The sequence below is a fragment of the Onychostoma macrolepis genome, chromosome 02, assembly GCF_012432095.1.
Source record: "Onychostoma macrolepis isolate SWU-2019 chromosome 02, ASM1243209v1, whole genome shotgun sequence".
Lineage (NCBI taxonomy): Eukaryota > Metazoa > Chordata > Actinopteri > Cypriniformes > Cyprinidae > Onychostoma > Onychostoma macrolepis.
Window position 1 is genome coordinate 19,775,608 of NC_081156.1, and position 27,557 is coordinate 19,803,164.

The window sequence follows — 27,557 nt, forward strand, 5'->3', positions numbered from 1 at the left end:
GAGTCTGGAACAGTGTTGCCAACTAATTTTCAGAGAAAGTTGCTAAAGGAAGGTCAATTTGTTGCTAAAAGTTGCTAAATGACGTTGTCATTGTGTAATCACGGCGCAAATTTGTGTCACATCAAATCTCAGCAAAAATATATATTTTATATATGTTAATTTAGATTTGTTTGTAAAATAATATGCATAATATAATATTAAAATATAAATAACTGTATTTTAAAATACATCGAATTATTGAACACTTATGCATTTTTAATGATTACAATTACATTTTTTGGTAACACTTTATTTTAGGGTCTTTTAACTAGTTGCTCATTAGCATGCATATTGTCACGAATCTGGTGTGCACTTCCGTTCATTCACCACCAGAGGTCACTCACTCACCACATTGACTTTCACACCACACATCACAATGGACTACGTTTCCCATCAGCCATCTCACCAATCACACGCTCACCTGATCACACGCACACAGCTGTAAACAATCACACTCTCTACTTAAACCCTGGACTTTCCTTCCGTCACTGCCGAGCAGAGGTGGGTAGTAACGAGTTACATTTACTTCGTTACATTTACTTCGTTACATTTACTTGAGTAAATTTTTTGGGTAACTAATACTTTTAGAGTATATTTAAAAATGGGTACTTTTACTCTTACTCAAGTACATTTTTACTGAAAAAACGGTACTTTTACTTCGTTACTGTTGGCGACGCTCCTCTCGTTACTTTATCTTAATGCAATACAAGTTAAAAATCCTTAAATTTATTCCAAGCGCGCCATCTACTCTGGGCAATGAGCGATGCCCATTCGCGAATGATTCATTCTTTTGAGTCAATTCTGTTCAAGGCTTGATCAAACCAGTTGGCAGACCAGTGAATCGGTTCGCGAATCAGTTTGAATGATTCGTTCAGTTTCCTGCCGCACGCGCTGAGTCGCCTGAAGCGGTTCTCACTCAGAGTTGTAACATCGAGAGCGTTGAAGACGTGGCTTTGGATCAACAGTCAGTTGAAAGCAAATCTGCAAAGGCTATGGTTTACTAGCTATGAAGATCTTTAATAGATGAACACGGCGTGTGCTGTCGCTTCCACAGGTATAGATTCGATTACAGTACACGATACCACTATGACATTACCAGTTTGTTGTACATGTACCTTACACATTAAATGCAATGTATAATTGATTCATTAAATAAGCTGTCACAGAGTATGAAATAAACACCCGCCAAACCCGTGTTAATTACAGGAGGAATGCCTTGCCTAGACACAATTAATATGGAAATTTTCACAATATTTAAGCTTGCAGAAATAAAGGCTACATTTGTTTACATTTTGCAGAACAGACGGAAGAAGATCCGTCAATGTGCATTTGTTTCGTTATGTTCAGATGTTCTGTAGCGGTCATGTGAGGAGTTTTCACTCTTCTCCGTGTCAGAGGTTATATACATTTATAATACATAATTAAACTTTAAAATATAATTTAATTTAACTCAGTGATGCAAATCAGAATTTGTATCAGCTGTTACTCCAGTTTTCAGAGTCATATGATCCTTCAGAAATCATTCAAATATATTGTTTTATTACCAGTGTTGTTGAAAAAAAAACAAAAACAAAACAACAGCATATGCTGGTTGGGTATGTTTTGAAGCTGGGATGCTGGTTTGTGCTGGTCATGTGCTGGTCTTGAGCTGGTTGGACCAGCTTAGGACAAGCAAAGGACCAGCTTAAACCAGCTCAAACCAGCATCCCAGCTTCAAAACATACCCAACCAGCATATGCTGTTTTTTTCAACAGGGAACAGTTTTGCTGCTTAATATTTTTTGGAACCTGTGACATTTTGTTCAGGGTTCTTTTATGAATAGAAAGCTAAAAAAGAACAGCATTGATAATAAATCAGGCTGATAAAAATTCTGATTTGCATCACTGAAATAAATTACATTAAAAAAAATGAAAGGTATTTTGAACGGCAGTGTGTGTGTGTGTGTGTGTATAAAAATGTATCTAAATATCTATATATCTAAATAAAAATAGACTATATTCAGTATATGATCCAAAGTAACTAGTAACTAACTACTTGAGTAGTTTTTTTATCTGATACTTTTTTACTCTTACTCAAGTAACTATTCAGACTATTACTTTTACTTTTACTTGAGTAAATATTTCTTCAAGTACTTTTACTTTTACTTGAGTACAGTTTTTGGGTACTCTACCCACCTCTGCTGCCGAGTATTGTATGCATTATCGCTGCCCTACTGAGCCCCGTTAGTTTTCCTAGTCTTGCCTTGCCTCGCCTAGCCCTGCCTTTGCTCGGACTGTTTCCCCCTGCCTGGACTATCACTGACGTTTTGGATTACCTCTCCTGTCTCGCCCCTTTGGATACTGTTCGCCGATCGTCGACCCACGCTTGTCTTTGTTTACTCTTTGTCTCGCCCATGTTATACCTGTTTGCCATTGTTTGACCCTGCCTGTTATGACCACGTCTCTGCTCAATAAAAGTCTGCAGATGGATCCGCACGTCTCACGTCTCGTCAGCCCCGTGACACATATTACTAGAATATTAGCCATTTATTAGTAGTAATTAAGCACATATTAATGCCTTATTCTACATGATCTTATTCTACATCCCTAATCCTACCCAATACCTAAACTTAACAACTACCGCACTAACTATTAATAAGCAGCAAATTAGGAATTTATTGAGGGAAAAGTCGTAGTTAATAGTGAATAAGTGTTCCCTATTCTAAAGTGTTACCAATTTTTTTTTATTTTTTTTTTATAGCTAGTAAACTAGTAATACAACACATTCTCAACAATTATGCTCTAAGCAGTGTATTAGTAGTTAGTATGGTACACTCCAAGAAATAATTTTCTGTATTGGTTTTTTACCTGCATTTTAAATTACACATTGTGTTTTCGGGTTACAGGGTTACAATGGATAATGGATAATGTCCTGGAAAATTAGTGGTAGCCTATCTTTTCCATTTTTCTTACAGCGTACTAAGTGATCAACAATTGCAAGTAAGCTACTGTGACACTCACAAAAATAGGTTTTGTTGAGATTATTATATTTAGTTTTCTTTCCTTTTATTACACATTAAATACTATTGAGAGAATACACAGAAGCACGCTATGACATGCTGTTTCATAGAACGGACACAAGGTGGCAGTACCTTTCAGCCGCGTCACTCTGGGACCCTTAGCGAGGCGCGGAGGAAGACAAGCTCATAATCCGGTTGAATGGAGAAAGAGCAAGTGTTGTCCCACGTCACTAATTTCTGTGTCATATTTCCAGTATTTCCAGTGTACTTCGACCAGGGTTATAAAAATATATCTGCTAGCGGACCCCTGGCCGGGACCCGTTACAGATTCTTGGGGGCTCGTCCGGGATCTTCGGCGCCACCTAGCGGAGTGGGAGCCGAATGATGACAACACTGACCAGCGACTAACCCTATCCAGCCGTGAAACTGCGACTGCGAACGAGTGGAGGTCTACGATCTGGAGCTGACTGTATCATCGCCGAACTGTGTTGCTAGCCGTGGAGAGATGAGGAGCCATCATGTCGAGTGGTGGGAGGAATGTGGAACATTAGGAAAAGCCTACTCACTCTGTCAGCTGGAAAGCTTCTTCAGGTCGCCAGAGCAGTAGAGCCAGTGTCGAGCGAGGACCAGTCAGAGCTGGTGGAGGGAGACCAGGAAGGATGTTACCATCACATCAACTCGTTCATGTACAGTAAGCAGTTACTTGACACGGAGGACGAGGGAATGGGTCAGTTGTTGATGTTGAAAGACGCTATTGATGATGTGGTGAAATGTCGTGATGATGTGTCGACGTCAAATGTGAAAGATGATTCTGAGTTACATACTGAGCAGGGTAGGGATAAGCTTGATGACTGTGCTGATTTTATTGAAGGTTCAGTCCTTATCCAAACAGCCCCTGAAAACACCACAGACACTCACAAACAGAGCCACCACACATTCAATGTAGCTAGTGCTGCGTCACCTAGTGATATTGCTGAACTAGATTCAGACCCAATAGAAGCAGCAATGTTAAGTACACCTGACACAGCTAACACTGATTTGCTTAAAGTGCTAGCTAGCTATGAAGAGTTTAGCAAGAAACTCATACAGTGCTTACCAACACATACTGTACCGCCACAGACACAGTTAACCCCAGCCTCAGGCCTTCTTCAACAGCCAGACAGAAAACCACCGAGTGAACTTGTCTCTCAGTCGGCACGTGAGGGGATGGTGTCCTTAAGGGAACTCAGCTACCTGCCTCGGAGAGAGTTCAAAGTGCAAGGCAGACAGATCGGTGACCAATCTTCAGACATCAGCTACAATAATGTCTGTAGACAAATTGATGATGGAATCAAGGAAGGATTCCCCGATTCAGAGATTGTTCGTGGTGTGCTAAGAATCATGAAGCCAGGCATATTCAAAGAAATGTTGATAAACAAAGACGACATGACAGTGACTGAACTCAAGGGGTTTCTTCAAACTCACCTAAGAGAAAAAAACAGCACAGAGTTATTTCAAGAGTTGATGTGCACAAAACAAGACGAGAACGAGACACCACAACAGTTTCTTTATCGTGTGATAGGTCTAAAACAACGTGTTCTATTGACGTCGAGATTAGCTGATACTGACATCAAGTACGCTACAGCTACAGTGCAAGATGTTTTCTTACATACAGTGTACCAAGGCTTTGGGCACAAGCACAACGACGTACGTAGAGAACTCAAACCGTTGTTGGCAAACAGAGAGATCACTGATGATATGATTCTGCGTCATGTGATGAAAATCACTAGTGAGGAAAATGAGAGAATGAAAAGACTTGGTCCTTCACACCGACAAACCGTAACCAATGTACAAAGCACACAGCTCGGGTCGGAGGTGGGGAAGACAACTAGCACAAAGTCAGAGAGTGCGGCGTCCAAGTCAAATCAAACAAAGCCAGATCCTCTGAAAGATCTCACGACCAAAGTAGAGGAACTCACTAAGCTGATTGAAGCCATGCAAAAACAAAACCAACAGCAACCGACTCATCATGGACGTCAGTATCAGAATAGAGTACAAACAAGATGGGGAAAACCTTATGGTTGTCCAAGCTGCGTGGAACTAGACAAACAAGACTGTAAACACTGTTTCACATGTGGGGAGAAAGGACACTGTGCAGCGGGCTGTCTAAAACGACCAAGGAAGCAGGGAAACTTAAATCGGGCACTGGAGAGGGACATCTAGTGGCCGAGTCGGGAAGCAAGTCCCAACCAGAAAGTGAGGTCGGTAATGACAAGTTGCACCGTTCTTCACTCCCAACCTCAGTAGCGACAAGAACAGTAAGTCACTGTAACAAAGCAGTTCAGCTTACTCCTCAGTCACCACGTGCAGCTAAAGCCAGAGCTGTTGCTAGTTTAATTGGGAAAAGGGCCTTAGTTCAGAGCTATCTAAATGGCTTAGCAGTCACCTCCTTGCTCGACTCTGGGTCACAAGTTAGTATAATTAGCCGTGCCTGGAAAGAAGAGTACTTACCCGACCTCAGGATTAACTCAGTCTCTGAGATCTTGGGAGAGGAGGAACTGAAAGTTATTGCGGCAAATGGAAGTATCATTCCATATGATGGGTGGGTAGCTATTACAGTAAACTTGCCAGGGAACTTGGACCCCAACCTGTCCATTAGTGTTCCATTCCTTATCAGCAGCTACCCCATGGATAAACCATTGATTGGCTTTAAAGTTTTGGAAGTACTCATTTGTGGCAAACCAGAGAGGCTAGTGCCAATACTCGCTAACTTGCTTAGAAACGCCATATCTGTTCCCAAAGAAACAGCTGAAGCCCTCGTCAAGTTTATTCAGACAGCAAAGCCAGTCACACGACAAGGACGCATAAGGACAGGGGTCAAGGATATTGTGCTCCCAGCTGGTCAAGTGTTGTGGGTGAGGTGTCGGGTTCCGCCAAACATGGACACCTCCACCCGACTAATGTTGTTCGAGACAGATGAAGATAGCCTATCACCTGGACAGTGGGATACAGGGCCAGGGTTGTTTGAAATCCAGAACCCGACAAAACCCTATGTCACCATTCCAATTGGTAATAACACCAATCATGACATCATGATACCACGTAAAACAGCTTTAGGGATCCTGCAGCGTGTTGAAAATGTGGTGGAGGCGGATATCCTGGACAGGTCACAGCCTGCAGCGACTATCAGTCAGGTCACCACCACTCAAGACAGCAACTCAGACTCACCGCTGTGGGACCCACCTGTAAGCCTTGACCATCTGGAGGAAGAACAGCAAGAAGCCGCTAGGAAGATGCTTCACGAGGAGTCAAACGCCTTTGCAAGAGACGGAAACGACCTCGGCTGTATCCCAAACCTACAGATGGTGATCAATCTAAATGACGATATCCCTGTGCAAAGAGCATACACATCCATTCCCAAACCGTTGTTCATAGAAGTGAAAGAGTACATTCAAGATCTTCTTGTGAAGGGTTGGATAGTGAAATCTAAGTCTGCCTATTCTGCACCAGTGGTGTGTGTACGGAACAAAGACGGCACGCTTCGTCTTTGCATAGACTATCGTCTTCTGAATCAAAAGACCGTACCCGACAGGCATCCTCTGCCACGAATACGGGATTTGATAGACATGTTAGGAGGATACTCCATGTTCAGTATACTGGACCAAGGTAAAGCTTACCACCAGGGGTTCATGGCAGAAGGGTCACGTCATCTCACGGCCTTCATCACCCCCTGGGGCCTTTACGAATGGGTAAGGATTCCGTTTGGATTATCTAACGCACCTGCAGCTTTTCAAAGGAGCATGGATGAGATGTTAGGCTCTCTGAGAGATGAGTACTGCATCCCGCACCTGGATGATCTTCTGTGCTACTCCAGATCTTTCAGTGACCATGTGGAGGTGATCCGTAAAATCCTCAGAGCACTGCAGCACCATGGAGTGAAGCTACGAGCAGAGAAGTGCGAGATGTTCCAGAAGGAGGTTCGCTATGTTGGACGCTTGGTATCAGCTGAGGGAGTTCGAATTGACCCTAAAGACCTCGAGGCAGTGATGGCTTTAAAAACCAAAACACCCCAAACAGTTGGTGACCTCCGACGGGTTCTCGGCTTCCTGAGTTACTATCGTTCCTACATACAGGACTTCGCCAAAATAGCAAAGCCGTTGTATGAATTGCTACAAGTGAAGTCCTCCATGCCACAACCTCTTTCACGTCACCACAAGTCCAAGGGTCCACAACTTCCGTCCAAAACACCCATCTCATGGAAAGATGAGCATCAGAGTACTTTGGAAAGACTTGTTCATATGCTGACCAAACCTCCAGTACTTGCATACCCTAACTTCGAGGAAGCATTCGTCTTACACACGGATACATCGGAGAAAGGACTCGGCGCAATTCTCTATCAACGACAAGATGGAAAGATGCGAGTCATCGGATATGGATCACGAACTCTGACACCGGCGGAGAAGAATTACCGGCTCCACAGCGGAAAGCTCGAGTTCCTTGCTTTGAAGTGGGCAGTGTGTGAGAAATTCAGAGACTATCTCTTCTATGCTCCACATTTCACCATCTACACTGATAACAATCCACTCACCTACGTCATGAGCACTGCGAAACTCAATGCAGTTGGACATCGTTGGGTTGGAGAATTGTCAGAGTTTCACTTCAATATTAAATACAGACCGGGAAAAAGCAATATAGATGCCGACACGCTCTCCCGCATTCCACTTGATATTGACAGCTATATGGAGACATGCACTGGAGAACTGTCCCAGGAAGTACTACATGCGGCATGGGCAGGGGGTAGAGCAGCCCAGAAGAAAGATGTAGCGTGGATAGCTGCACTCTACACCTCCTCTGCTGATGTAATACCACAGCTTTGTTTAAACTTGCCTGAAATAAGTCACGAAGAGCTGGCAAAAGCTCAATGTGATGACCCTGGAATAGGGGACATAATGAAACTGAAAGAGAAAAATAATGTTCTTACTGATGATGTCAGAAAGTCAGTGAGTGGGCTCACTCGCAAGCTTTTCCATAAGTGGAATCAACTGCATTTGGAGAATGGAGTCCTGTACCGGCAAACATCAGAGAGAAAACAGTTAGTCCTACCTACCAAGTATCGGTCGATTGCCCTAAAACATTTCCATGACAACATGGGACACGTTGGCACTGAACGTGTGCTTCATCTCGCCAGAGAACGTTTCTATTGGCCACACATGAAGAGGTGTATAGAGGAGTATGTCACCAGGAAATACAGCTGTATAAAGCAAAAGAAACCCACCACACATGTGCGTGCGCCAATGGGTGGTCTGACTTCTGCTTCCTCTCTTGACCTGGTTTGCATAGATTACTTACATCTGGAGAAAAGCAAAGGAGGCTATGAGTACATTCTGGTAGTAATAGACCATTTTACCAGATTTGCCCAGGCTTACCCCACCAAAAACAAATCAGGACAAACTGCAGCTGAGCGGATATACAACGACTATACCTCGTCTGGGTTATCCAAATCGTCTCCACCATGATCAAGGACGTGAGTTTGAGAACAATCTGTTTCACACTCTTGGACGGCTGTCAGGGGTCGGACACTCACGAACATCTCCATACCACCCACGGTGTAACCCTGCTGAGCAGTTCAACCATACACTGTTACAAATGTTACGGACACTGACAGACAGAGAAAAAGAGAAATGGAAAGAACATTTACCACAAATGATACACGCACATAACTGCACGCGCCACGAGTCGACAGGATGCTCGCCTCATTACCTGCTGTTTGGACAACATCCCCGTCTGCCCGTGGATCTTTTGTTTGGATTAATAGAAAACACAGAATCAGTGACACACAAAGGATATGCGGATAAATGGTCAAAAGGGATGACGGAAGCGTACAAGTTTGCAAACAGATCCAGCCTATCATCGAGTGCGAAGAACAAGTCTTACTATGATCAGAAGGTGAGGGGCGTGGTCCTCAAACCAGGAGATCGAGTACTGGTCCGAAACATGGGTGAACGAGGTGGACCTGGTAAGTTACGCTAATACTGGGAGAAGAGGATCTATGTGGTAAAGGAGCAAATCTCAGACAATCCCGTTTATGTCATTCATCCTGAAGGAGATCCGAGTGCGGGGAATAGGACTATACACAGAAACTTGCTGCTGTTAGTAAATGACTTACCTGTTGAGAGTTCGACACAGCCAGCTGACTCCGTGGTAGCTCCCCGTCAGAGACGACGACAACCGCAACGGAGGACAAGCTCTGCTGACAACGATGAGACACCGGACACGGATAATGACGATGATGAGTGGACAGGAGGTTATTGGCTGAGGACACCTGTAATCAGAAGGGAAAATGATCAAGCTGGACATAACAGATCAGTGATCTCAAGGAGAGAGCAAAGTCCAATGTCAAAGTTATATCCTGCAATAGCACCTGATCAGACTCCACAGAAACAGACAATGATTCGTAAAGACTGTTCAAGTACATTACCTACGAGGGAAACTGTATCGATGGACACATACTTACCCGAGAGGCGAGAGATACACCTTCCTGAAGAAGAAGAACAACAGTCAGAGGATAGAGGAATAGAAGTAGTGGGAAGAGAATCACAGACAAGCGAACCATCTGATGACACTTACCTACCGCTGCCTGAAGAGGATGAACAGAATGCAGAGGACAGGGAAGTGGAAGTAGTGGGAGAAGAACAGACAAGTGAACAACTTGAGGATACTTACCTATCTCAACTTGAAGAGGATGAGACAAATGGACATAAGGAGCAAGTACAAGAGGAAAGACCGAGTTCTCCCTCTACTATGACTTGGCCTGAAGAAGGGACACAAAGAGAGGTTAGGAGGTCAGTTAGAGAGAAACGACCCACACCAATATTCACTTATGAGTCACTGGGCCAACCCTCCTTACAAACCCATGTAGAGTCCATTTCCTCACAGTCTACCTCACCCCCCTACCTTTCATGTCACATATGCATAGCCAGTTCATTCTACCTACTGCTTATACACCTCATATGTACATGCCTTACACATATTACATGCCCGTCACTACACGTTTACTAGAAAACAAACAGAGTAGGAGTTTTAGTTTTGTTTTCATGGGAAAATGTCGGGAGCCATTTTTGTTGTCGGGGTGGATGTGACACTCACAAAAATAGGTTTTGTTGAGATTATTATATTTTGTTTTCTTTCCTTTTATTACACATTAAATACTATTGAGAGAATACACAGAAGCACGCTATGACATGCTGTTTCATAGAACGGACACAAGGTGGCAGTACCTTTCAGCCGCGTCACTCTGGGACCCTTAGCGAGGCACGAAGGAAGACAAGCTCATAATCTGGTTGAATGGAGAAAGAGCAAGTGTTGTCCCGCGTCACTAATTTCTGTGTCATATTTCCAATATTTCCAGTGTACTTCGACCAGGGTTATAAAAATATATCTGCTAGCGGACCCCTGGCCGGGACCCGTTACACTACTACCAAATGTATCATAAATGAACAATTATTAAATTATTCAGTTATTATTATTATTAAATTGAAGAATTGCAAATAGCAGCTAACTCAATTCACGTGATGTGTGTACTGCTAGGCATCTTTGGTTTTCTTTTTGTGTAATTTGGATGGAAAATGTGTCTTTTTATTGTCTGAGTCACTTATCAAAAGTTGATCAAAGTTGCCAAATACATTAAAAAATTGCTAAATTTGTTGCTAGGTGCTTTTGGAAGAAAAAGTTCCTAGTGTAGTCTGAAAAGTTGCTAAATTTAGCAACAAAATTGCTAAATTGGCAACACTCTGGAAGGGCATAATTGACAAGCGTTTACTTTCTCTTGTGGGGCGCTTGTCTGAAGTTTAAAATCATTGGTGTACCCGTAAGCCAATCACATAACATTTGGTTATGATGTATGTTATGCGCCAGAACTTCCGCTGTAAACACTGGTATGCGGCGAAAACAAAACCATCGAGAGAAATACCGGCGTGAAGATGGCTGTGAACGACTTTTGCAGATTATGTGAAGTAAATCTATGCATCCACAATTATCGCCTTGTTCAACAGTTGATAAATTCAACTTTTCCCAAAACCTGTCGGGAGTAGGGCCACAACATCACCTCCATTCAAAATGTGAACCAAACACTCTTCTTGTTCGGGCTTCGGTTGGCAAATGCCGGGAATATTCTCCACAACAGAGCGAATAGCATCCCGTGTCTCCATGTATCTCAGCGGGTTTAATGGAATATTTTAAAATATTTTCAACGTTGTTCATCATTTTGTAACAGTTTATAATGTTTTTATTAATTTGCACGTTTTGTGCAGTCGTCCCTGACTGAATGATAGGCATTTTTTGTGTAGGCTAACGTTAGGATAAGCACAGCAAACCTCAGCTAGTTGTATTGATTTTAGTTTGTTGTGCTGTAGCTTAGCTTGAAATGTTTTAAAACTGTCTGCTATTGTTATCTTTTGAGTGCAACAACTGAAATAAACTTAGTCATTTTTAATCTGCCCTGGTGTGATTCTTCAAACTGTTTGACTTTTATTTACAAAATGAACAGGAATCCAAGACCACACACATGGATGAAAGTGTTCCTTTAATACATAAGCAAAATTTTGGACTAAACAAAATTGTATGGACAAAAGTGTATAAAGCAGCCTATATTTGTCATGAGTCCGGGTCCGCAATGATCCCTCTCACCACCAGAGGTTGCCACTTCCCATCTTCCCGGACTCATTGCCATAACCACACACACCTGCCACTCATCACACTCCCAGCTGTTCCCCATCACCATGATCTATTTATACGTCACACTCCCGCTACTCTGCCTGGTAGAATTATAATTGTTATTTGTGATCGAGTTTCCCGTGTATGCTGCTGTGGACACACGCACTGTGTTGCCGACTGTTGTGTCCTGTTCCGTGACTTGTTTTGTTTTTTGCCTTGTTGGCTTTTCTGTTATTAAATTCATTTTTTTCCCTGTATTTGGACCCAGACCTTGTTCCTTCCCTGCACATCCCTACCGTGCCGTGACAGAATTCTACCAGCAAACATGGGTCCAGCAGGGAAGTTCCTCGATATCCGGCAGGGAGACCGGAGCATCAAGGATTATGCTGGGCACTTCGTGGGAATGGCTCGCCAGTCGGCTACAGAGAGGACCTGCCTCATGGTCATCTTCTGGGGAGGCCTGGCCGACCCTTTTAGGTCCATGATGCCATACTGGGCTCCAGAGGAATCGCTGGAGGCCTACATCAATCTGGCTCTGCAGTTGAGCGGCTCAGCTTTCAGGGTGGAGTTAGCTGCGGAGCCCGCTCCTGAAGCGGCGATCAAAGGGGCGTCAGAGGCCTCGTCGGCCGCACCCAGTACCTCCAGCCCGCTCCCAGAGCGTCCCGGGCTGATACGCTGCGTGCAGGAACCCCCGCTGATGTCATTGCGAGCGGCGTGGTCTGCTCGCGGTCCTCCCGAAGCGGCGGTGTCCGCTCACAAGGTTCCCGAGGCGGCGGTAGCCGTTCACGATCGTCCCGAAACGGCGGTGGCCGTTCACGATCCTCACAGGATCCCCGAAGCGGCGGTGTCCGCACACAGGGTTCCCGAGGCGGCGGTAGCCGTTCACGATCGTCCCGAAGCGGCGGTGGCCGTTCACGATCCTCACAGGATCCCCGGCGGCGGTGTCCGCACAAGGTTCCCGAGGCGGCGGTGTCCGCACAGGGTTCCCGAGGCGGTGTCCGTTCACGATCGTCAGCGGCGGTGGCGTTCACGATCGTCGAAGCGGCGGTGTCCGTTCACGATCGCCCCAAACGGCGGTGGCCGCCACGATCCTCACAGTATCCCGAAGCGGCGGTGTCCGCACACAGGGTTCCCGAGGTGGCGGTAGCCGTTCACGATCGTCCCGAAACGGCGGTGGCCGTTCACGATCGTCCCGAAACGGCGGTGGCCGTTCACGATCGTCCCGAAGCGGCGGTGGCCGCTCACGATCCTCACAGTATCCCCGAAGCGGCGGTGTCCGCACACAAGGTTCCCGAGGCGGCGGTGTCCGCTCACAAGGTTCCCGAGGCGGCGGTGGCCGCACACAGGGTTCCCGAGGCGGCGGTGTCCGCTCACAAGGTTCCCGAGGCGGCGGTAGCCGTTCACGATCGCCCCAGCGGCGGTGGCCGCTCACGATCCTCACAGTATCCCCGAAGCGGCGGTGTCCGCACAAGGTTCCCGAGGCGGCGGTGTCCGCTCACAGGGTTCCCGAGGCGGCGGTGGCCGCACACAGGGTTCCCGAGGCGGCGGTGTCCGCTCACAAGGTTCCCGAGGCGGCGGTAGCCGTTCACGATCGTCCCGAAGCGGCGGTGGCCTCTCACAAGGTTCCCGAGGCGGCGGTGGCCGCTCACGATCCTCCCGAGGCGGTGGTGCCCGCTTCCGGTCCTTCCGAGGCGGTGGTGCCCGCTCACAAGGCTCACAAGGCTCCCAAGGAGGTGGAGCCAGCCATTGCCCGCTACGGGGTGGCAGCTCTACACACACCGCTGGTGTGGCCGCGGGTTCTGCCCTGGGTCCCCATCCCGCCGGCGCTGCCTCAGTCCCCAGGTCCCCCTCCAGCGCACGGACCTGGCCCTCCCCCATCCCTCCCCTTCCCCTGCTCCGTTCTCGCCTTGCCTTCCCCTTGGTTGGGTGCTTGGGAACGTCTGGAATCCATTCCTTAGAGGGGGGGTCCTGTCATGAGTCCGGGTCCGCAATGATCCCTCTCACCACCAGAGGTTGCCACTTCCCATCTTCCCGGACTCATTGCCATAACCACACACACCTGCCACTCATCACACTCCCAGCTGTTCCCCATCACCATGATCTATTTATACGTCACACTCCCGCTACTCTGCCTGGTAGAATTATAATTGTTATTTGTGATCGAGTTTCCCGTGTATGCTGCTGTGGACACACGCACTGTGTTGCCGACTGTTGTGTCCTGTTCCGTGACTTGTTTTGTTTTTTGCCTTGTTGGCTTTTCTGTTATTAAATTCATTTTTTTCCCTGTATTTGGACCCAGACCTTGTTCCTTCCCTGCACATCCCTACCGTGCCGTGACAATATTTGGTACACTGCAAATGAGAAAACAAATAGGCCTACTTCACCACATTTTATGGAATAGAATATGCAACTAATTTGATGTTAACAAAATGATTTTATTAACAACAACTATATATATATATATAATTTAATGTATGTCTATTATATGTATGTCTGCACTATGTCTGCATTATTTTTTTCTTTGCACTGGTAGCTCCTGTCACCAAGACAAATTCCTTGTGTATGTAAACACACTTGGCAATAAAGCTCTATCTGATTCTGATTAGCTGTTCTAAGGCTTTAAGGTCTGTGATGTCAGATTTCGATTTTTCCTCTTCAGTGTCATTTGATCTTTCAGAATTAATTCTAATATGCTGATTTGCTGCTCAAGAAACATTTCTGATTATTATCAGAGTTGAAAATTGTTGTGCTTAATGAACTGTGGAAACCATTACACAGTAACAGGATTCCTTGATGAATTGAAAGTTCTACAATATTTATTTGAAATAGAAATCTTTTGTAACATTATAAATGTACTTACTGTCGTTTATAATAAATTTAATGCATCCCTGTCGAACAAAAGCATACATTTCTTAAAAAAAAGAAAATAAATAATAATAATAATAATACTAAAAAAACAACAACATAGTAATCCCAAAACCTTTGAATGGTAATGTCATTAGTCAAATGCCAGAATCAAGTTTAGAAATATGTTGTTGTTGTTTTACCTCTCTTACATATGATCTTAGAATAACTTTATTATGTGTCATATTTTTATACAGCAGATCCAAAAAGGATATTTACATCACACCCTCTTTTCTCCTATCTAGTCTTGTGTTGGTGCATAAATCTTTTTAGATTGCAACAAGACTTGTGATTCATACTCAAAATTGAGGAAAACTTATATTAATCTCATCCTCCATGACTAAATTTTCCTGGATTTTGAGTGTGAATCATTATTGGATACATATTTTTAAAAACAAAATGTCACTGTCTCACATAATATCAAACTTCCACACCAACACACATTATAGCAACATCTAGATATCAAAAGATAGTCAAGGCCACAATCCAATCTTTATTCCACTTTATTTCTTATAGAAAAGGGCCTCTATTATAAAATATATATAAAGCCTAATTAATAATATATGTACGGTTGTTGGTTCACATGTCTATATCTGCACTACTATTGGAAATCAGTGTAGACATAATCATCCTGGGATTCTTGGTTTCACTGTGCAAGGGAAACCTTACACCTTTACTTGTGATCATCTTAATTTATGTTTGTACAAATGTTTAAATATTATATATGGGAAACATGAAAAAAAAACAAAAAAAACAAAAACAATGACAATTTCAGCAACTTTTTTCCCCCAGCAGTTAGTTCAGTTAGTTTATAACCAAACAACACGGAGAATGTTGAACAGAGTAAGTTAAGACATGGATCATCACACCCTATACAACAATATGTCCACGGATGCATTCATTTAGGTTTAATTCATTTGTAGTTTAGGCATAGGTTTATGCAACGCTGTAAATATATTTACCTTTTTTTTTTTAAATATTCCATTAAACCTGCTGAGATGCAAGGAGCGTAAACTGAAATTGTCAGTTCCACTCGCATATCCGGGAAACTGATTAATATTCATGTATGCTCCGCCCACTGAAACAGAAAATCTCGTAACACCGGAGATAATCTGGGAGCTGGTTTGCTATATCAGACTGAGTACAGCGAACTGAAATTGAGTGGAAGTACGAAGTCTGACGTAGTCAGGCTAGAGAAGGTCTTTCCATTCACTATAAAATGAACAATATAAAGGTAAGGGAAAGAAGAAGTGCTTATAGCCTAACAAAAGTCAGGTTATTGTTGGCATGAAGCAGTTCTGAAGTAAAATAATTATTTCACAAGTTTTTTAACAGGATGTATAATAACACTCATGCAAGCGTTTCAACGCCTCTAGAGGGTGCTGAAATACAAAAAGAAATTCTCCCTTTGCAGAAATGAGTATAAACAGAAGTTATTGAACTCTATCCACTGTTTTCGTTGCTTTGAAATGACTTGTTTTGAATTGCATTGAAATGTCTTTGTGTGACACCTTAAAAAGTCCTTCAGTTAGCAGTGATGGGTCTGTTGTAAACTTTATAATTAGCACTACTGATGTACTGTCATGACTCATGACACCTCGTCAGTCATTGAATTGGCTGTATCAGTGGTGGTTTGACAGTTTTGTTCCAGATAAAAATTAAAACATTTGTTCATAAGTACACAACAGATAATATCATTATAGAAATAAACACATCATTTTGAAATAATGTTTCATGCAAAACATATATTGTACTATCTGCATGTGCACGTTATGTCTTTACACTTAAAAAGAAATGTGGAAACATTTTCTCTGAACACATACAAAAGAATAAAGACCATATAATGTAAATCCATCCAATGTAAATACTGTAAATTATTTAATGCAAATTTCATTATAGACAATAAAACACCAGCTTATTTCCAAACACCCTGTCAGGCAGAACAATTATTTTAAGCTTATAAGGCACAAAAGCATAAAAAAATGGAAAACAATTCACTATATCAAAAACAACATAGATGCTATAAACATTGAAACCATCCCCTTGAATTTATCAGTTTCCATACATCTCTACCAGCAAAAACAATCATATCAAAGCAGCTGAAAGCAGTGACAGCAAGAAATACTTCATTTATATTATGCATTTTTTCAGTCTTGCCATATTCTTTCACATAATATACTCTGAATCCTTGATAGGGCACAAAACAAAAAAACATGACCGACAGGAAAACAACGTTTTTCAGTTGAGCCCAGAACTCTTGACGTTGACATGTGGCCTTTCCAAATGTCTTACTCACGTAGAGTAGAAAATAAACTTGGAAAAATGCTAGCACACTCCAAACCAGTATTAGTAGTATACAAAGAACATAGTTTAATGTCTTCACACTTTGCTGCATGAGAGCCTGACCGAAATGAAAGCACTGAGTTGAATCATTTTGCATCATTCCGTAGTTAGCAATAGTTACTGGGAACATAGAGCCAAATATGATCAACCAGACGGTTGCGCTTGCAATCGTGGCGTGAAGGATGCGATGAAATTCTAGCCTGTGCCGCTGATTAGAGTGCTCCAAATAACGCACAATTAGAAGGAAGGCATAGAAGATGAATGCAAGATACATGTGGGCATGGATCATAAGACTGACAATTCTGCAGAAATACATGCCCAGAATCCAGTTTTTATCAGAAGCATAATAGTAAATGCGAAAAGGCAGAGTGACAAGGAAAAAGGAGTGCACTGCTATCAGGTTGATCACAGACACTTTGGTGAAAGAGAGACGTCTTTGGGACTGTAGCATACAGGACATTATTACAACATTCAGAGTCCCAGCAAGAAAGATGAATATGTATAAGACCAGAAGAGCAATTTTGAAGTCCTCCGGCAGGCCAGTATGGTTTGTAGTGTTGTTTTTGCTCATGCCTGACACTTTGGAGAAAGACATTTTTGTTTTTAATTTCTCTCAAAAAAGAATATATATATATAGAGAGAGAGAGAGAGAGAGAGTTATACAGTAAGTACATTCAATGCTATTACAAAACAATGTCTAAGAAATGACTTCTAGATTTAAGATGAAACATAAATATGAAACATAAACTCACATTCCCCCGAACTCTTTTCCTGGTAAAAATGTTTTGGCCCTGAAAAATGCAAGATATATTTAGATCACATTTCTTCCTTTGAATGTTTATCTTACTTAATACAGTAAGTAAATAAATACGCTGAACAAAATTATAAACACAACACTTGTTTTTGCCCCCATTTTTCATGAGTTGAACTCAAAGATCTAAGACTTTATCTATGTACACAAAAGGCCTATTTCTCTCAAATATTGTTCACAAATCTGTCTAAATCTGTGTTAATGAGCACTTCTCCTTTGAGCTCATCTGCATGCTCGTCGTCCTCATCGGGGTCTCGACCTGACTGCAGTTCGTCATCGTAACCGACTTGAGTGGGCAAAATGCTCACATTAGATGGCGTCTGGCACTTTGGAGAGGTGTTCTCTTCACGGATGAATCCTGGTTTGCTGATGTCAACGTTGTGGATCGTGTGGCCCATGGTGGCGGTGGGGTTATGGTATGGGCAGGTGTATGTTATGGACAACGAACACAGGTGCATTTTATTGATGGCATTTTGAATGTATAGAGATAACTTGAGGAGATCCTGAGGCCCATTGTTGTGCCATTCATCCACGACCATCACCTCATGTTGCAGCATGATAATGCACGGCCCCATGTTGCAAGGATCTGTACACAATTCCTGGAAGCTGAAAACATCCAGTTCTTTCATGGCCAGCATACTCAACGGGCATGTCACCCACTGAGCATGTTTGGGATACTCTGGATCGGCGTATACGACAGCCAATATTCCTGCCAATATCCAGCAACTTCGCACAGCCATTGAAGAGGAGTGGACCAACATTCCACAGGCCACAATCAACAACCTGATAAACTCTATGCGAAGGAGATGCGTTGCACTGCGTGAGGCAAATGGTGGTCACACCAGATACTGACTGGTTTTCAGACCCCCCCCGGACCCCCCCAATACAGTAAAACTGCACATTTTAGAGTGGCCTTTTATTGTGGCCAGTCTAAGGCACACCTGTGCAATAATCATGCTGTCTAATCAGCATCCTGATATGCCACACCTGTGAGGTGGATGGAGTATCTCGACAAAGGAGAAGTGCTCACTAACACAGATTTAGACAAATTTGTGAACAATATTTGAGAGAAATAAGCCTTTTGTGTACATAGAAAAAGTCTTAGATCTTTGAGTTCAACTCAGAGCTTGAAGATATCTTCTAGGGTGTTTTATGCTGAACTTGATGTTTCTTTCAAATGATGTAATATTAGCAGAAGCAGAAGTTTCAAAACACTTCCCTAATGCTTCTAAACACCTTTCAATATTAAAGGGAGATGCAAAAGAGAAAATAAGGAACAAATACATACATACCAAATCTGACTGGCTGTTTTAGTCAGGACAACCTGCAAATGTATTTGTAAAGTTGTTGTTTTTTTTGTTTTGTTTTTAACAGAAGATGATAACTGGTGAATCGACCTTTGAGAATTCAGATATATCTTATGCTTTTTTAAATGTTTTATGAATTATTTCTTATGAGTTATTCAATATTAACAGAATATTAACAATGCATTAACTATGTATAACAAGGTTATTAATGTGCTGAATAAGTATATCTAACATAAACGAATTTAAGGCTTGGTCCCTTGGAAGGGTCGTTGGACTGAACTGCAGCTAGTTCTGCAGAATTTATGCTAACCACTGTCTGATTTTAAGATTAATTTTAGATTCCTGTCTGTCGAAATGCTGATTGTTAATAAAAAAGAAAATATCATTCTGTTCTCTAGGGAAGGTGTGAAAAGTACCTATATGTTTAGAAAGAGGTAGTGGTTAGACTTTAGACTATGACTATGTTTCTGCCTTCTAGTTCTTGGAAACAACTTAATGTTGAACAGTGAGCCTTTGTATATTTAGATCTTGCAAGGGTATAAAAGAGCAATATGATTGTACCCCTTTTCACTCCTCTCTCTACCCTCTCCTTCTCTTCTTTGATACTTCAGGCTTCACTCCTTAACCTCTTGGATGCACCTATATCTTATGACGGTTTTTATTCATTTCAGATTGTGTTACTTTTTGTGAAGATTTTGATTCGCTTTAGTTTAGTGTTAATCCTCTCAGGAGGACGGTATTCATTACTAATACTCATTACTAACTCAAGATTGATTGTAATATTTTCGAATGGTCTTAAATATGATCTTTGCATATGATCATTAATATTTCATTTTTCATTTTTCAAGTTATGATTTAGTTATTCTTTTTGAAACTTTTAAAATAAATTTGCATATTTTTCCAACCCAACCGTCTGACATGGATTCGATTTTGCATCAGTTTTTGGAGGCACCGCTGGGATCCATCGATCCATTGAATCATTATTGATGCATCGCAAGACAAAACAGAGAGAGGTGAGTATCTCTTCTATTTTTCTCTGTGGGCTTCTGCTGTGCGGTATGATCTGCCGAGTCTCAGAGCTATATCTTGTGGACCCATGGGAAACAAAACAAACAAACCCAGTGTTTATGGTATGCTTTTCAGACTATGCTTAACCTCGGCTTAATTTAAGCTATAAAATTGGAATTATATTATCATTATAATGCGATTTGACTGCTTTGATGTCTACACTTTAATAAAAGCTTATTTCAGACATGAAATTCTGCAAAAATAGTTTGTTTATTATTAAAAAAAATACACATTTCAACATTAGAATAATCAGAAAAATCTGCAAAGTTTTAATTAGTTTACATGGTTATGGCAACTAAAAATAACCTGCAGTGAACGTTCTGGGAACGTTCTCTCTGAATTATAAAAATAAAACTTAAAAATAACCTGCAGGGAACGTTCTGGGAACGTTTTCTCTAGGTTATAAAATAAAATCTAAAAAACCCTTCAGGGAAGTTCCGAGAACGTTCTCTGTAGGTTGTAAAAATAAAACTTTAAAATAAATCCTGCAGGGAACGTTCTTTTTATGTTATAAAATTAAACCTAAAAATAACCAGCAGGGAACGTTCCCAGAACGTTCTTATTTGGTTCCCCAAAAAAATAACTAGGAACCAAATGGGAACGTTAGGGGAACGTTCTGTGTTTGTTTGGCAGTTCATTCACTATTCTTGACTGCAGCAAGAGAATGAATTTGGCGCGTACGGTGGTTTAACCGTGTAAATGGGCGCGCTCTGTGGTGGGGAACGGCGATTCGCGCCATTAAATGTGTTGTACACTGCTTAGGGTTACTACAGTGTGACTAAATATCTGTGTTATATATTTGCAGGGGTTACCGGAGTGTATAGCGCGCTGTTCAGAGTTACTGCAGCGTGCTGGTCGGATCTGAAGTCGTTCTCATTTGGGTATAGGCTCGGGAATTAGACTCGACTGTTTCAGCTCTGGCAGAACCCCACCTTGCGACTAAATTACAATCCAAATAATTGTCAGACGGTGATTTGAAAGATTGGAATTAGAGAAATAATTTAAAGCTAACATAGAGAAATATTTTTAAAAATAAGCGGATATATAGAAGAAAATCTGAAACGAATAAGAACCTTTTTCTCTGTTAGAAGTGTCAGCATACAGAATGATGTCCTATACATTGGTGAGAGGGGGTTCTAACGAATCTCTGACTGTCCAAGTGGCCAGAGTCGGTTTAGGAGAAAAAGATAAGTTGCTACAAAAGTTGATAAAGGACGGATTTAAGGACTTGTGGGGACCGTGCAGAAAGAGCGAATGGTTACTAAAGGAAGTAAATGACAGTAAAAAGCAAAAGAAATATGCACGAGTGCTAAATTGTCTGTGGGTTACAGAAATTCTTCGAAGTTGAGAAAAGCAATTGGAAAAAGAAGAGATTCAATTGATACTTCTGAATACTTCGGAAGTATCACGTTGATTTGCCAACACATTTAGAGCATTGTTGCACTCTCACACTACTTAAATGAAGGGAAAATATTTCTAAATTTGGAAAGTAATTAAAAAAAAGAAGAAGCTTGTTTTATTTCGCTCAGTGTTTGAGGAGCTGCAACGTTCGTACAACAGACAGCTGTTAGAGAAAAAAAGGAGGAGGATATTAAGAACAAAGTTTAACCTTTGTTCTTAATATCAACCTCAAAGTTTTTACTGGAGGCAATTTAAGTTAAGTTGAAAACACCACGTGCGCTTGTGTGCATAGATATATATATATATCTATGCTTGTGTGTACATCTGCCGGCACCGGCATTTTTCAAATTAACGACAGTTGTTTATTGATGCAAAGAATTGTGGGTTGTCTGTTTCAGCGAAGGATACACCTGATGCATCCTCCGAATTCCCGTGAAAGAAGGTCGCATTCGGAGTGTCCTACTTGCTTTTCTGAAATGAGACAGCCTCGATGACGTATGCATCCTTCGAATGAGACCTCCGGAGGACGCAGCCTTCTAAATGAGACACAGCTGCGTACAGAAGTCCAACGCATCATTGGATCAGGAATCCAAACTTTCACATACGTGACTATGATTCGTCAGGGTCCAAATGAGCCCTTCATTGAATTTACTGAACGTTTCACAAAAGCTTTGAAAGAATTTGTTGCTGCTCGTGGAGGTCCTGATTTGGACTCCCCAATAATACTCCACGCCGCGCAATCAAATATGAATTCCACATTTGCACAGTTGTTTCGATCATCTCTGCCAACAATAATTGATTGGGCCTCCTTTGTTGCATGGGGAACTCGGGCACAAGACATTCTGGAACAACAGAAAAAGGGCTTGGTTGCTGCAGTTGGTTTGCCCTCTGCCCCAGCATTTAAGTGCTACCTTTGCCAGAGAGAGGGTCACTACGCAAACAAGTGCCCCGAGCGAAATTTCAAAAGGCTCAGTTCCTCTTTTCAACAACCACAAAAACCCGTCCCTAAAATGCGCTCTGAAAACAGCCTGAGTGGTGTGAAGCAAGGAACGGAAATGGAGTCTCGGATGAAACTACTGATGCAAAAGGTTGATAAACTAGCAAGAGCCCTTGAGGGCACAGATTGACGGGCAATGGCCTCTATTGAAAGTGAATACGAGGACCCTCGTCCATTATTATATGCTAACCTTGGAGGCCAGGATAGCTACATTTTGGTGGACACGGGGGCCTGCGTGTCAGTAACTGATATTCACTTACCTTTGACAAACAAACTAATGAATCTGCAATGAATATCTGGTTGCGGTCTTTACACACAATCTCAATTGATCCCATTATTAATATATCCAATTGAAAAACCTTTCTGGGTGCGGTTCTGGGTTGGAGACAGCAAGGTCGGCACGGTTGTGGGAATGGACATATTGGGCAGAATTGAAGCTGACATTTTGTTGACAACGAGCCAATTGATCAGTCCCTCTTTGCCCGTTCCCATACCAGTATTTAATAAGAATGGAATTCACAAATTAAGTGTCAGTGCTGTGATACAAAGTGGGGAGGAATCCATGGATTCTTCAATAATGCAATATTTTTCTGCAACATATACAAATTTGTGGTCTGTTTCTAAACTTGATGTTGGTCTTTGCAGAATTGAGCCTTTGAACGTTTCAGTGCATCCGCCAGTGTTTCAATATCCTCTTCGAAGAGAAGCTGAGAGAGCTGCTCAGGAAATTGTGACTCAGCTTCAGGAGGCCGGAATTGTGGTAAGGTGCACTTCCCCAACGAACTCACCTATGCCTCTTCCCCTGTTTTACACCACCCCAGCATAACGAAGTCATTCCATATATGGAGACATGTTGGACCGTGTGCTTACAACTGTGTGCTGGGACAACACTAAGGTGACAAATACTATGGTATTGTCAGTTATAACTCAACTCTGATTCCCTCCTCCATGAATGGACAGCTGCCTTGTTTGTTGGCGTTGGATTGCGCCGAATGGGCATTGAAAGTCACTGAACCTATCGTGGGGTATAACCAGATGGTCCTACACACCCCACATCGTTTCGTGCGGCTGCTCGCTGAGACAAAAATCAAGTCCATTTCTAATCAGAGATGTGCAAAATGGGAAACTGCTCTTATGAGCCCCCAGCTCACCGTTGTGGCTGACAATAAAACCAATCCTGCTTCGCTAATGGAAATTGAAGGGAGTTCGCATGACTGCGCCAAGGTGATCATCTACAACAAGGGACATTTCGTTCGAGACGAACCCTATACAGACTCTATGGACTTGTTTGTAGATGGCAGCAGCTTCTATGAGGGAGAGACTCGCTATACGGGCTGGGCAGTGGTCGAGGGGAAGACGGGAGAGTTTCTCGCTGCAGGTTCGCTTCGGGGAGAAAGTGCTCAGATAGCTGAACTGCATGCTTTGAAAGCTGCCTTAAATTATGCAATTAGCATTACTGCTAGCGAAGACAGTTCCATTTGCGTGAATATTTTCACCAATAGCGCTTATTGCTATCATGTAGTGCAAAGTTATGGCCCTGTCTGGAAACAGTAGTGTAGTTTCTGCTGATACTCATGTCTTTTCCTGGCTTAAGAATACTATTGGAGGATCTTTTAGGGGGATTCTCGAAGATTTAAATTTTAGGGACCTGTTTTGTTGCCATTGTTGTTATTGTTCTTCTGATGTATGTCTTTGTACGTATAATTTTTATGCCTGTAAGAAACAGGGTGCTTACTCCCCTGTTACTGTGACCAAGAAAAGAGGAAATAATGATGTCGTTTAAACTGAGACAGATGGTCAGCTGTAGTTAGTCCCCAACCCAGCAAGAGTCTGGGGGAAGTCAGGGGTCGGATTCTTTTAGTGGTCCTCCTCTGACCAACCTGGTGAAGATTTCCTGTCAATTTCATTTTGTGTTGGCTAGGGTTAAAGAGGTACCTGCAGTCTTGCTGTAAATTTGTTTCATTTACTCTCTAAGATTAATTTTGGATTCCTGTCTGCCTCGTAATGATGAATGTTAATAAAAAAGAAAAGATTGTTCTGTTCTCTGGGAAGGTGTGAAAAGCACCTATATATTTAGAAAGAGGAAGTGGTTAGACTTTAGACTACACTCTCAGATATAAAGGTACAAAAGCTGTCACTGGGGCGGTACCTTTTCAAAAGGTACACTTTTGTACCTATTAGGTTCAAATATTTACCTTTAAAGTGCCAAAATGGACCCTTTAGGTACAAACATGTACCTTTTGAAAAGGTACCGCCCCAGTGACAGCTTTTGTACCTTTATTTCTGAGAGTGTATGATAGAGTTTCTGCCTTATAGTTCTTGGAAACAACTTAATGTTGAACAGTGAGCCTTTGTATATTTAGATCTTGCAAGGGTATAAAAGAGCAATATGATTGTACCCCTTCTCACTCCTCTCTCTACCCTCTCCTTCTCTTCTTTGATACTTCAGGCGTCACTCCTTAACCTCTTGGGTGCACCTATATCTTATGACGGTTTTTATTCATTTCAGATTGTGTTACTTTTTTGTGAAGATTTTGATTCGCTTTAGTTCAGTGTTAATCCTCTCAGGAGGACGGTATTCATTACTAACTCAAGATTGATTGTAATATTTTCGAATGGTCTTAAATATGTTTGGTTTGACTTATGATTGTCATCCACTGAAACTATACTAACAGGTGCATATGATCATTAATATTTCATGTTTCATTTTTTAAGTTATGATTTACAGTTATTCTTTTTGAAACTTTTAAAATACATTTGCATATTTCTCCAACCCAACCGTCTGACGTGGATTCGATTTTGCATAAATAACATTAGGTTTATTCTGAAAAACTGAAACAACTATTTTAAGCTATTTTCTTCTATACAGAGTTTGGCATGAGAAAATTATTGCAGATACTTACCAATTTACGAGTAGTATCAATCATACAGTGAATGTCAATATTCCTTCAGCAACAGCATGCAGACAGTTTGATGTAACAGAGACAGTTCATCCATTTGCTGCTGGTGCCAAGAGAGTTGAAGATGAATGTGATGTCAGATTGTCAGTTCATGTGTAAATCTTCTGTCAGTGTCAAACAGCCAGCCTCCAGAGGCTTCAGGAAACACCTCCTGACTGTTATTTGTCACAGCAGAGATTAAAGATTTACAAATCTCACACACAAGGAAGTTAGTGAGTTTTACAACATGCCAATGTTTTCTTTCTCAATCTGGCCTTCCTGCTCTCTTTCTTTCACTATCTTTCTATTACATAATCCTTTGTGTTTTAAATAGTCTTATTCTTGTCTTTCGCTTGCTGATCATGAAAAGTCACAGTATATTCTCATAAGACTAGGTTATTTTCACAATATCCTAGGCAATATAATATTGGTGGTATGCCCAATGGCAGTACAGTCCAGTTAATTTTTTGCAATAAGATCAATGCAGTGTATTGTCTGTTAAATATTTAATTTTTCAAGGAAACAAATCAATTTATTGTACTGTTAAAGACAAGGTAAGAGGAAATAACCTTTTTTTCTGGGTGAGGTTTTTCACAGTGTCTGTTCAGGCATAACAGATGGAAAATTCCATTATAATCTATCTATCTATCTATCTATCTATCTATCTATCTATATATACAGAGCCGATCCCAAGTAGGGCTCACTGCACAACACAAGATCCAGGGGGCGTGGATGGATCCACATCTAGGGGGTGGAGACAGGTAGGTTTAGGGGTGGAGATGGGTGGGTTTAGGGATCAGGGGGTGGAGACGGGTAGGTTTAAGTATAAGGTGGGAGGAGTTGGATCTGGATCCAACCACGCCCCCTCGATCTTGTGTTCTGCAGCGAGACGCTCGTCGGTGATCCTCCCTATACGCAGAATACGCAAGCTGCGTAGGGCCCCTGAAACACCAGGGGGTCCCCTTGCTCTCAAAGATGTTTTCATTTTTGTTTCGTTTTTGAATTTTGCCAGCGGTTATGAAAACATGAATGATAATTTCTTTTAATGCGGTGCGCTGTCACGCTCTCAACGTAAAAATCAGTCAAATTATGTAACGTGAATGTTGTACAGTCTCTTGACCAAGGCTCGAGACAAAAAAAAAAAAAACATGGACAAATGCATTTCATCCATTCTTTCATCCAGCCTCTAATTTTTTTGTGTGTGTGTACTCCATTGTACTGCTCATTTACACACCGCTGATTTGTCACCTATAAATAGTTTTAAATGGTTATGTGTATTTTTAGGTTATTCATATATGTGACCCTGAACCACAAAACCAGTCTTAAGTCACTGGGGCATATTTGTAGCAATAGCCAAAAATACACTGTATGAGTCAAAATTATAGATTTTTCTTTTATGCCAAAAATCATTAGTATATGAAGTAAAGATCATATTTCATGAAGATATTTTGTAAATTTACTACTGCAAATATATCAAACCGTCATTTTTGATTAGTAATATGCATTGCTAAGAATTCATTTGGACAATTTTAAAGGCGATTTTCTCAATATTTAGATTTTTTTGCACCCTCAGATTCCAGAATTTCAAATAGTTGTATCTCGGCCAAATATTGTCCGATCCTAACAAACCATACATTAATGGAAATCTTTCAGGTGATGTATAAATCTCAGTTTCAAGAAATTGACACTTAAGACTGGTTTTGTGGTCCAGGGTCACATATTTAGCTTATTTAGGTTAAAAACCTGCAGCAAGTTTCCAGAATCCACGAGGAATGCATTCACGCTGAGTTAACAGTAGATCAGTGCTTTAAACCGATTAGCTGTGGATTAGTCTGTTCGATTTCTAATCCACACCAATGCACTGTGGCTCACGCTAAACAATGCACTGCTTTTCAGTGCAGTATCTGCAAACAACTCCAGAGGGAAGTCACGTGTTGTCTTTACAGCATCTTTGCATTGAGCAAGATGTCCAACATATACACTCTGAGGTAGGTTTATAATTTCTGTCTTTTGATGTAAACTTATAAGTGACATAAGTAAAATTTCTCACAATGTTTAT

At 41.9% G+C, this 27,557-nt stretch overlaps 2 protein-coding genes across 3 annotated transcripts in view; one reads left to right on the top strand and one right to left on the bottom strand.

Annotated features, from left to right (window-relative positions):
• The first annotated feature begins 1,051 nt into the window (after window positions 1–1,051).
• Window positions 1,052–27,557, top strand: part of si:dkey-94e7.2 (uncharacterized protein LOC100141353 homolog) — a 29,590-nt gene continuing 3,084 nt past the window's right edge. Inside the window, exons 1-2 of one of the 2 annotated variants that reach the window (XM_058758295.1) lie at window positions 1,052–1,093; window positions 27,395–27,486. In XM_058758295.1, the coding sequence (XP_058614278.1) occupies window positions 27,464–27,486 (23 nt within the window). In that variant the 5' untranslated portion in view covers window positions 1,052–1,093; window positions 27,395–27,463. Of the gene's footprint in view, window positions 1,094–27,131; window positions 27,487–27,557 lie in introns of those variants that run through there. The other variant, XM_058758287.1, reaches the window with a different exon arrangement.
• On the bottom strand, window positions 14,598–26,006 carry LOC131528850 (probable G-protein coupled receptor 141). Its single transcript, XM_058758275.1, has 3 exons — window positions 25,463–26,006; window positions 17,728–17,766; window positions 14,598–17,554 (listed from the first exon to the last, which is right to left on the bottom strand). Exon 3 carries the CDS (start codon window positions 17,544–17,546, stop codon window positions 16,653–16,655), a length of 894 nt encoding a protein of 297 aa, XP_058614258.1. The 5' UTR covers window positions 17,547–17,554; window positions 17,728–17,766; window positions 25,463–26,006; the 3' UTR covers window positions 14,598–16,652.

Excerpts from the sequence above, each read along its gene's own strand:
- LOC131528850 (XM_058758275.1), bottom strand. The coding sequence starts at position 17,546 with ATGAGCAAAAACAACACTACAAACCATACTGGCCTGCCGGAGGACTTC.